At 39.2% G+C, this 12177-nt stretch overlaps 1 protein-coding gene across 1 annotated transcript in view; it reads left to right on the top strand.

Annotated features, from left to right (window-relative positions):
- LOC126272470 (mitotic checkpoint serine/threonine-protein kinase BUB1-like) overlaps positions 1–11897 on the top strand; it is a 213779-nt gene extending 201882 nt beyond the window's left edge. Inside the window, exons 18-19 of the mRNA XM_049975348.1 lie at positions 4011–4117; positions 11623–11897. Coding sequence (XP_049831305.1) covers positions 4011–4117; positions 11623–11794 — 279 coding nt within the window. The 3' untranslated portion in view covers positions 11795–11897. The remainder of the gene's footprint in view (positions 1–4010; positions 4118–11622) is intronic.
- Positions 11898–12177: the final 280 nt, after the last annotated feature.

Genomic DNA, 12177 nt, shown 5'->3' with positions numbered 1-12177 from the left:
CATAACTGCTCCTTCCTTCTCCCTATACATTAACTAGCAACATACGGAAGCATAAGACACATAGCAATAAACACACTCAGGGTACAAAAATATCTTGAAAATAAAATTTAGTTACTAACAACAATTAACTGATATCTGTCGTCCACAATTGACTATGCACCTTAACACAAAATTTAGAGAACCAAAAAGGTGACATTACACCTAAAACATCTTACAATCCTATACTCTGAGAGCTGGAGGGCTATTAAAACTTTATCTGTTGAAATACAGATTTAATTTCAAAACATAGAAGTTGTTATTGTGAGATCAGATAATATTATTCTTGGTGCCTGGATAAGTATCAAATGATTTCCAATACATATATGGTTGCACAGCCAGTGTTCAACATCAAGGTTATTTTTCTTAGGTAGCACCAAACTTCTTAGGTAGCAGAAAGCAACAAAAGCAAAGCCCGAAGATGTAGGCTCTGTTATAATTGACTGTGAGCTGGCAACTGACACCACACAAGCCGTACCAGTTATCAGGAAAAGGATTAAGAAACTAATTGATTGATTACAGAAAACCAATAGTTACATGGAACTGTCTTGCCATATTTATTATCTGCCATGTACATCAAATACCAGTATATCAGTATTAATCATGCTGATACATCAAATAAGTTTGATCAAAATGCTGATGCCTACTATATTGTTTGCTACATCTATCTTTCTTTTAAGATAAAGGCAGAGTGATGGTAAAATTTTCCTTTCTTGGTGAGAAATTGTGGAACAGTTGAAATGTACCAGCTATAACAATACATGCACAGCACTTGGTACTGAAACAACTGCCACAATAACTACTCTGACTTGTAAACAGCATAAAATTCTTTTCGAGGCTTTACACAACATTGATGGGAAAAGACACAATTAAAGAAAAGAAAAAATAAAAGAAAAAAAGTATTAGAAAAGCCCCCCATGCACAAAAAAAACAACTAATGTCCTTAAAAGTCATCATCATCATCATCTTCTTCTTCTCTTCAAACTCCCCCCCCCCCCCCCCCCACACACACACACACACACACACACACACACCACCACCACCACCACCACCACCACCACCACCACCACCACCAGCACCCAGTGTTATGGTAACCATTGTTTTCTGTATCAAATCATTGTATCTGGAGAGATAATCTTTACCACTCATTCTTTGGAGATTTTCATTCCAGTTTTTCCTATTTTGTAGTATTTTATTGAGGATATTAAATCTATTGGGTTCTTTCTTAATATCCAAATATCGAAATCTGTTGGCTCTTGTGCATCCCTTCACTACTCTTAGAAATCTCATCTCTCTTGCTTGTACATGACCTTGTTGGCATTTACTTATAATCTGCTTCTATAAAGAAAAGCTAGAATTTCCATTATCATATAAAATTTCAGTCGTTTCTTTCCTCACATTTTTGAAACATCTTTTTATTTTCCACATATAATTCTTAACTTTGTGATTTTTTTTATGTATTTGTCATACTCATGTTGCTTCATATCCTAAGTAGTTGACATGCTTAATCTTTTATATTACTCTGTTATTAATCACAATTTTTGTCCTGACAGAGTGTTTCCATTTAAAAACCATTCGTGTTGCCGTGTTTTGTGAAATTGTCAAATGGTACTCTCCACAGATCGTACCTCATAAAATGTATTCCTCTTTACAAGAAATCACATAAAAATGAACTTCTTCACAAACAATGAAATAAAAAAAGTCTTGCCTCACAGAAGCAACGGACCATGTAAATGTAAGCCACTGGGTATCTGCAGGTTTGTATGTCCAAAATGTCCCAGTGTTTCTTACAGATGGGGAACGTAGATAATTTGACTTACGTTACAATGAATATAAAGGAGCTCAACAATTAAATTTACATGCTTGTAATGAGAAAAAAGAAAACTTATCAAATATTACTAAACAGCTCGCAAACTGTTGACATCCAACACACCGCTACTAAACTCAGCATATTATTAGTAGTCTAAGAGTTATGATGACAGTGAATAAAATAGACTACCATATACAAGGTGCAGAAATATGAAACCAGAGTTTCCCTATAAATGGTGCTAGCTGTCAGTGTAGGGTCCATGACACCGCATATGCAGCACCATCTGCTTCATGTAATGGCTGATGACGAATGTCAACACACAGTAACCCAAGTTCCATACATCAGTATCTGTTTCAAACACGTAAACATGTTGAGTTATGTGCCTACAGACTATAATTTGTGGATAGCATTGGTTTTCTGTTATCATTTGAAGAAAACTGCAGCAGAATTGCATCGAATGCTTGTCAAAGCTTTTGGCAAACATACTCCTGGGAAAACACACTGCTTCGAGTGGTTCAAAAAATTCAAAATTGATGGTTTTGATGCGAGAGAAGATGAGTGTGAGAAATCACCAAAAAAGTTCAAAGACAATGAGTTGCAGCCTTACTGGATGAAGACGAAATTCAAACTGAAGAGGAACCCTTGGAACAACTGAATGTGATGCAGAAACTGGGGAATGAGGTCTGCATGAACTGAATGAAAGACAGCACACTAATCGAAAGACCACTTGTGAAATGCTGCTCGCCAGATACAAAAGAAAGTTGTTTCTCCATCGAATAGTGACAGGTGATGAAAAGTGTCATAAATCATGGGTGAATCCAGGCAAACCATCGACATTCACTACAAGGCCAAATTGCTTTGGAAAGAAGACAATGCTCTGAATTTGGTGTTATCAGAAGGATGTCATCCATTATGAGCTGCTAAATCTGGTAAAAGTGTTAACATTGATTGCTGCCAACAGCAAATGATCGATTTAAACCGAGCATTAGTGAAAACAGACTGGAATATGGAAAAAGGCAACATACATTCATATTGCTCTATGATAACGCCCCATCCATTCAACAAAACGGGTCAGGAAAACGATCGAGGCGTTCAGTTGGGAAATACTAGGGCAAGCAGCTTGTTCTCCAGACTTGGCTCTGTCCGATTATCATCTATTTGCATCACTGAGACACACATTCGCTGAACAACGCATCAATTTGTATGAAACAATGAAGATTATTTTGAATAAAATATTATTTATCAGTTTCAAACAATGACGTGTAATTATTGCAGTCAAATTCTGATTTCATACTTCTACACGTGGTATATTGGGCAGTGACTGCATTTCCATATAACAACCCCATGACAATAAATGCCACTAACACTCTCTCCAATATATGAAAGAGAAGACTGGTACAAAGAATTGCAATGTCATATTCAACTAAAGCAAATTATCATCCAGTGATTTCATATCTTTGCCTTGTGTATAGCTATTGGGATTTCTGCAAGACCAGGAGCTTGCTCTTGGTTTCTAATTGTTTATTTATTATCAATAAAAAAATTTACTAGATATTCCTAAGGCTTTTTCATAGTAGTGTTCATTCTCAACAACAGACCATGCTATTTAAGAGAGAGAGAGAAGAGGAAGAGAAGTAAGTTTTAAACAATGGAAATTCCAGGTTGGACTATCAACAGCATGAGGAAGAGATAGATTGCTGCTTACTGTAAAGATGACACGTTAAGTTACAGACAGATATTTCAGTTGCAGGCAGAATGCATTCTGGTCCAAGCTGCCAGAGTTGACAGTCATGTGTATGTGAGGTGTGCTTCTTGTGTGAATGAATGGTGTGTGTTTCTCTGTATTTTGCTGATGAAGGCTGTGGAGGAGAGCTAATGTGTGTCTTTTAATTGTACTTGTCTGCAGCTTAATGTCATATTTATTGTAAGTAGTAATTTATGTTTTCCTAACATTGTTGAAGTAAGTTTTAAATTATTTTACATCATTCTGGGAAGTATAAAAGGAAAAAAAATTGTAGGTTAGCTTGTCAATCTGAAAATATTTTCAAAATATTGTTCTTCCATTGCTTGTTTGTTATATTTTCAGACCGATATGTTTTCCATTGCCTGTTTGTTATATTTTCAGACCGATATGTTTTCCATTGCCTGTTTGTTATATTTTCAGACCGATATGTTTGGACTCCTGTCAACAGCTCATTGTTTCCTGTTTGGAGAGTATATGAAAGTATCACATAAGAGTGGAAAATGGGTTATACAAAAATCATTGCCAAGGTTAGTATGTATTCCTGACTGTACATTATTACTATGATTTTTAATTGCAGTTGTCATTACACTGCTGTTAATATATCAACATTTTTAGTTTCTAGTTTATTCATTACCTTCATCACTACACTCCTGTAACTTTGTTCCAAACTCAAAACGTTATCTGCCATTATACCTTTAATTACTAATCTGTTCAGTGTTATAGTATTTCTACAACCCAAAGAAAACTGGGTACCAAAATAAGAAATCTCTGCAAAAAATGATAGATTAACCATTATTTAAGTTCAGGAGACACAGCTCTGTTATGGCCACCAGAAATTAATTTTAAAAAAATGAAGGAAGACTTGGATTTCAAAACACTGGATTTCTTCCACAGAGGTAGACCAAAGGCAGAAGTGAAAACATGTTTTATCCTAACTTAGCAAGACATGACATCATCAGGTGGATAAGGCACAGCAGTTTGCATTATTGATGACATATTTTAACAGCCTTTGTCACAGTGCAGTAGCTGTTATATCAACTTTGTCATAACCCTTTTTTCTCTGTGTACCTCTTAATATGCAGTCAGAGCAACCATCCCAACCTCTTTGCACAGTCTCTCTCTCTCTCTCTCTCTCTCTCTCTCTCTCTCTCTCTCTCTCTCTCTCTGTGTGTGTGTGTGTGTGTGTGTGTGTGTGTGTGTGTGTGTTCTCGTGGCTCACTTATATTCTTCCTATTGTGACAGGCCTTCCCAATGTGTTAGATGTTATTCATCACAACAGCAACTTAGAAGTTTCTTCTGTGTTCGATTATGGTGCTTTTAGTGTCTCCGCGTACCGCAGCACGCGACATAGCTTTGCACACGATAAATGTAACCGTTTCAGAGAGAAGAGCGGCCAATATGACGATCTGGCATTAAGTTGATTCGATAGCAGATGACGAAAACGGGCGGATTTCTCAGGTTTTCACTACAAATGAACACTTTTCACATTCCCCCGTGCAACGTGGCTGCTAGACCTCCCTTCATGCAAAATCTTCAGGTCCTAGCTCATGTCCAAGGCACCAAAGACGTCTAAAAAGTCAATAATCGATAACTAAAACTTGAATTGTACTGCTTCGTACAGGCTATCACATCAACTTAGAAGCTTCTTCTGTGTTCTATTATGGTGCTTTTAGTGTCTCCGCATACCGCAGCACACGACATAGCTTTGCGCACGATAAATGTAGCCATTTCAGAGAGAAGAGCGGTCTTTCCGCTCCCGGGATTGGAATGACTCCTTACCCTCTCCCTTAAAAACCCACATCCTTTCGTCTTTCCCTCTCCTTCCCTCTTTCCTGAAGAAGCAACCGTTGGTTCAACCTCCCGCAACTACCCTTCCGACCTGGTACAGAAGCAAATAACCAGAGCCACTTCCTCATCCCCTCAAACCCATTACCTCCCACAGAAGAACCACAAAAGTGCCCCACTTGTGACTGGATACTTTCCGGGACTGGATCAGACTCTGAATGTGGCTCTCCAGCATGGATACGACTTCCTCAAATCCTGCCCTGAAATGAGATCCATCCTTCATGAAATCCTCCCCACTCCACCAAGAGTGTCTTTCCGCCATCCACCTAACCTTCGTAACGTCTTGGTTCATCCCTACGAAATCTCCAAACCACCTTCCCTACCCTCTGGCTCCTACCCTTGCAACCGCCCCCGATGTAAAACCTGTCCTATGCACCCTCCCACCACCACCTACTCCAGTCCTGTAACCCGGAAGGTGTACACGATCAAAGGCAGAGCCACGTGTGAAAGCACCCGCGTGATTTACCAACTGACCTGCCTACACTGTGAAGCTTTCTATGTGGGAATGACCAGCAACAAACTGTCCATTCGCATGAATGGACACAGGCAGACAGTGTTTGTTGGTAATGAGGATCACCCTGTGGCTAAACATGCCTTGATGCACGGCCAGCACATCTGGGCACAGTGTTACACGGTCCGAGTTATCTGGATAGTTCCCACTAACACCAGCCTGTCAGAACTCTGGAGGTGGGAACTTGCCCTTCAGTATATCCTCTCTTCTCGATATCCGCCAGGCCTCAACCTCCGCTAATTTCAAGTTGCCGCCGCTCATACCTCATCTGTCTTTCAACAACTTCTTCGCCTCTGTACTTCTGCGTCGACTGACATCTCTGCCCGAACTCTTTGCCTTAACAAATGTCTGCTTGTGTCTGTGTATGTGCGGATGGATATGTGTGTGTTTGCGAGTGTACACCTGTCCTTTTTTCCCCCTAAGGTAAGTCTTTCCACTCCCGGGATTAGAATGACTCCTTACCCTCTCCCTTAAAACCCACATCCTTTCGTCTTTCCCTCTCCTTCCCTCTTTCCTGAAGAAGCAACCATTGGTTGCAAAAGCTAGAATTTTGTGTTTATGTTTGTGTTTGTTTGTGTGTGTGTCTGTCTATCGACCTGCCAACGCTTTTGTTTGGTAAGTCACATCATCTTTGTATATATATATATATTAAAAACAAAGATTCCAAGACTTACCAAGCGGGAAAGCGCCGGTAGACAGGCACAATAAAATAACACACAAACACACACCCAAAATTACGAGCGTTCGCAACCGGTGGTTGCTTCGTCAGGAAAGAGGGAAGGAAAAGGAAAGATGAAAGGATGTGGGTTTTAAGGGAGAGGGTAAGGAGTCATTCCAATCCCGGGAGCAGAAAGACTTACCTTAGGGGGAAGAAACGATAGGTATGCCTTTAAAATATGTCTGCTTGTGTCTGTATATGTATGTCAAATCATTAATTATTTGATTACTTGGAAACTATTGTTGGGTAGTATGTTGGTTAGTATGTTTAAGATGTACAAATACAATCTCCTTACTTTATAGTTATAACAGTTCCATGTTGTCCTTAACTCATGCCGCACCCTGGCCATCAAACTTTTCCCCCCTCCCCTTCCTTTTTCTCCCCATTGCCACCCCCACCTGCCGCCCAGAAATATCTTGCCAGAGGACTTTATTTTTAGTGGTTTCATATTAGTACACTGAAATGCAGTGGAGTTTGATGATTACAGGGTCTGGTCTCTCCTAGTTAGATAAGTAAAAAGGAAACACCACCAAAGAAATCCCTGCCATTGATATGATGGCAAAGCAGAAAGTTCATGTACAGAATATAAACATAAAGGACTCACTGTTTCATTACAGAAAGCCTTAATGTACAGTAAAAGCTATGATAAGTGTTTGGAGGAATGGCATATCTGACGTGTAGATGTGTTGTTGTAGGTAACAATGCACCTGTGAACTGAATCTCTCAGTCCAAGAAAATGAAACTTCAAACCTTGGTATCGAAAAAGAATACACTACTGGCCATTAAAATTGCTACACCAAGAAGAAATGCAGATGTTAAATGGGTATTCATTGGACAAATATATTATACTAGAACTGACATATGATTACATTTTCACACAATTTGGGTGCATAGATCCTGAGAAATCAGTACCCAGAACAACCACCTCTGGCCGTAATAACGCCCTTGATACGCCTGGGAATTGAGTCAAACAGAGCTTGGATGGCATGTACAGGTTTAGCTGCCCATGCAGCTTCAACACGATACCACAGTTCATCAAGAGTAGTGATTGGTGTATTGTGACGAGCCAGTTGCTCAGCCATCATTGACCAGACGTTTTCAATTGGTGAGAGATCTGGAGAATGTGCTGGCCCGGGGCAGCAGTCGAACATTTTCTGTATCCAGAAAGGCCCATACAGGACATGCAACATATGTTCGTGTGTCATCCTGCTGAAATGAAGGGTAGAGCCACAGGTCATAACAAATCTGAAAGAACGTCCACTTTTCAAAGTGCCTTCAGTGCTAACAAGAGGTGACCGAGACATGTAACCAATGGCACCCCATACCATACCACCATGCCGGGTGATACACCAGTATGGCGATGACGAATACGCGCTTCCAATGTGTGTTCACCGTGATGTCGCCAAACACGGCTGCAACCATCATGATACTGTAAACAGAACCTGGATTCATCCAAAAAAATGACGTTTTGTCATTCGTGCACCCAGGTTCGTCGTCGAGTACACCTTTGCAGGTGCTCCAGTCTGTGATGCAGTGTCAAGGGTAACCACAGCCATGGTCTCCGAGCTGATAGTCCATGCTGCTGCAAACGTCGTCAAACTGTTCGTGCATATGGTTGATGTCTTGCAAATGTCACCATCTGTTGACTCATGGATCGAGACGTGGCTGCACGTTCTGTTACAGCCATGCGGATAAGATGCCTGTCATCTCGACTGCTAGTGATACGAAGCTGTTGGGATCCAGCACGGTGTTCCGTATTACCCTCCTGAACCCACCGATCCATACTCTGCTAACAGTCATTGTATCTCGACCAACGCCAGCAGCAATGTCATGATGCGATAAACCGCAATCGTGATAGGCTACAATCCAACCTTCATCAAAGTCGGAAATGGATGGTAAGCATTTCTCCTCCTTACATGCGGCAACACAACAACGTTTCACCAGGCAACACCGGTCAACTGCTGTTTGTGTATGAGAAATTGTGTGGAAACTTTCCTCATGTCAGCATGTTGTAGGTGTCACCACCAGTGCCAACCTTGTGTGAATGCTCTGAAAAGATAATCATTTGCATATCACAGCATCTCCTTCCTGTCGGTTAAATTTTGCATCTGTAGCATGTCATCTTTGTGGTGTAGCAATTTTAATGGCCAGTAGTGTATATACTGCCATTGTAGAGGAAAACAGTACCACAGTGACAGAGATTGTGTCCACTAGAATTGTTATTAAATATGAAGGAAAATAAACTTCAACCTTTGCAGACAGAAATGGTTTTACTGTTCAACAATTACCTCCTTACCGCTGTCACCTGAATCCAATCACACACTGATATGGATCAAATCAAACAAAATATGGGAGCAAGAAACACCTACAAATCTGTCTTTGAAAACTTTGAAGTCCCCAACATGAATCTAAATAAAAGAAATGCAAACACGAAAAACATTCGAAAGGAATATTGGTGGTATAATGCTTTAATGAAGTAGAACTTGTGAAAAGGCTTTAATGAAGTAGAACTTGTGAAAAGGTTGTCATAAATGCTGGATATGAAAGTAATATTGAAGTAGTTTCTCATCTTGCTGGCTGGGGATTAATACATTTATTATCATGACTTACATGCAAATGATATATATGCAGCATCAATAATGTATTGAAACAGTATGTTCCTGAGTTCCACTCTTTTAATGGTGACACGATAACTATATCAGCAAACACTAGTATCCTCACTGTCCAATTGTGAAATTATGTCCGACAAGTAATATTGGCTGTAATGTAAGTGCTATCTGCAGAAGGTTAGTATTACTTTTTTTCCATTGTATTTATTTCGTTTGTTGTCAGAGGTCACTCTCGTTATTTATATTAGAATTTTCTTACAATTTATTGTCAAACAGTATATTTAGAAAGTGTGAATAATTTAGGAGTGAAGATGTCCATTCATAGAATAGCAAAAACAGTAAGTCACCGACAAGCACACACAGAAAAGAAAGAAAACTTGCAAGTCTCCTTTCTTCTTAAATTATTTAAGTTCTATCAGAACTTTCCTACATGTTTATAGTGACAAGGAAATTTGCTTTATGTTAGTGAATGAGTACAAGCTTGACGTAACTGTCTTCTTGGGTGCAGGCTCAAATAAATAAATTAGTAAAACAATTAATTTCATAAGTGCCTTTTCATTCGGGCTCTTAAGGCTCAGTGCCTCTCCCTCCCTCCCTCCCCCCCTCCTCCCTCCCCCTCCCTCCTCTCCTCTACTAAGTGTAGTGTTCAGATATAACAAGGTAGATGTATAAATTTACAAGAGGAAACAGGACTGCAAGACAAGACAAGTCTGACTTTTCATAAAAAATTGAGGAATAGCTCCTGTTTTGTAAAAAGCATCTTGATTTTAAAAAATCAGTATTATCCAGAGAATATACATTTAAAGTCATTTCTGCATTTATTTATCATGAAACTATTGCAGAAGATTTGTTTCCCAAACAAGTATGAAGTAATGAATTGTATCCTAATTTACAACACTCTCTTCACTAGAAAAGCTAAGCATCATACAGATTCAAAGTAGTTTGCTTCTCTATTATTCCTTTTACAGCTCCATGTATAAATTGTAACAAACTCTTCTGTTCACTGTATGTTAATTCACTTACATCAATAAGAAATGAACCTCAAAAACAATCTCTATTTGGCAACTTGCACATCGATGATGATGATGATGATGATGATGATGATGATGATGATGATGATGATGATGATGAAGACAACTCAACGCCCAGTCCCTGGGCAGAGAAAATCTTCGACCCAGCCAGGAATCAAACCCAGGCCCATTAGCATGGCATTCTGGCACGCTGACCACTCAACTATCGAGGCGAACTATCAGTAACAAATCAAGCAGCCTGCCTCTGAACTGCTTTGAAGTATTTCTTTAATCTGACCTGGTATGGATCCCAAACACTCAAACAATACTCCAGAATAGGTTACACTAGTGTCCTGTATGCGTCCTTTACAGATAAATTCCACTTTTCCAAAATTCTCCCAACAAACACTTCGCCTTACATACCACAAACCTTACATGCTTGTTCCATTTCATATCGCTTTGCAACATTACACACAGATATATAAATGACGTGACTGTGTTAAGCAGGACACTACTAATGCTACATCTGGATATTGCAGGTTTGTTTATTCTACTCATATGCATTATCTTCCATTGTTCCTACATTTAGAGCAAGCTGCCATTCATCACACTAACTAGAAATTTTGCCTAAGCCATCTTGTACCCTCCTACAGTTGCACAACTTTCAAACCTTCCCATAAAACACAGTCAAATTGGGAAACAACCATAGATTGCTGCCCACACTGACTGCCAGATCATTTAAGATCATTTATGTACATGGAAAATAATAGTGGTCCTGTCACACTTCACTGGGGCACTCCTGATGACACCCTCATCTTTGATGAACACTCGTCAACGAGAATGACGTACTGGGCTCAGTTCCTAAAGAAGCCTTCGAGCCACTAGCATATCTGTACTTACACTTCATTTAACAGTCGGCAGTGGAGCACCATATAAAATGCTTTTCGGAAATCAAGAAATAAGGAATCTGCCTGTTGCCCTTCATCCACAATTCACAGTGTATCTTGTGAGGAAAGGGAACGCTGAATTTTGTACGAGCAATGCTTTCTAAAACCATGCTAATTCATATACATAAGCTTTTTAGTCTGAAGGAAACTTATTATATTCAAACTCAGAATAATTCTGCAGCAAACCGATGTTAAAGATATTGGTCTGTAATTTTGCAGGTCCATTGTTATACACCCTATATCCTTGTATGCCACCTTAAAGTGGCAATCGTTATTTCTCAATTCATTTGTGAACCTCTTACTGTATCTTGATTAGTAGACACTACTAAAATGTGTATCTGCTAGAATCTTGAGAACTGTGATGACTGTAGTTGTCATTTTATTGTTAACAGGTCATGTCATAAACAACTGTGGTCACAGTTCTTCCACGACCTTCTGAACATCGAGTCGTGTGACAAATTACCAGACTTGGGCTATTGGGAGGCAGCCATGCAGCAAGAAATTGATGTGACAGTTCTAAATGACCAGCTCAAAGTTTTAAAGAATGCAATGGATGGTTATTAATGTGACTTATTTAACATTCTGACATATTATCATTATTAACACTGCATCTCTGATGTGAAAACTTTTATATTTGTAAATACATTTTTATAATTTTAGAGCTATATATATAAATTCTGTTTCTGTTTGTGTAACCATGAAAACACCAAGAGGCCCTTCGCTATTTCATATTACCTGTTGCTCTCAGGAAACTAATTTGTTATTGTATCAGAAGAAATGCTGCTGTGGTGAAAGATATTATTTCTAGGTCTTTAAAGATGAATATTTGGAGGAGCACTTACCAAATCTGAATGTTAATTATGGAGTGATTTTACATTCATTTTGTTTCTGGCATTATAGATGAACGTGAAGCAAGAGTCAGTGTCTGATGGAAATTTATGCTAGGG

Source organism: Schistocerca gregaria, chromosome 5 (genome assembly GCF_023897955.1).
Source record: "Schistocerca gregaria isolate iqSchGreg1 chromosome 5, iqSchGreg1.2, whole genome shotgun sequence".
NCBI lineage: Eukaryota > Metazoa > Arthropoda > Insecta > Orthoptera > Acrididae > Schistocerca > Schistocerca gregaria.
Note: the sequence above shows the minus strand (reverse complement) of the source record. Positions and strands in the feature narration are given on the sequence as shown.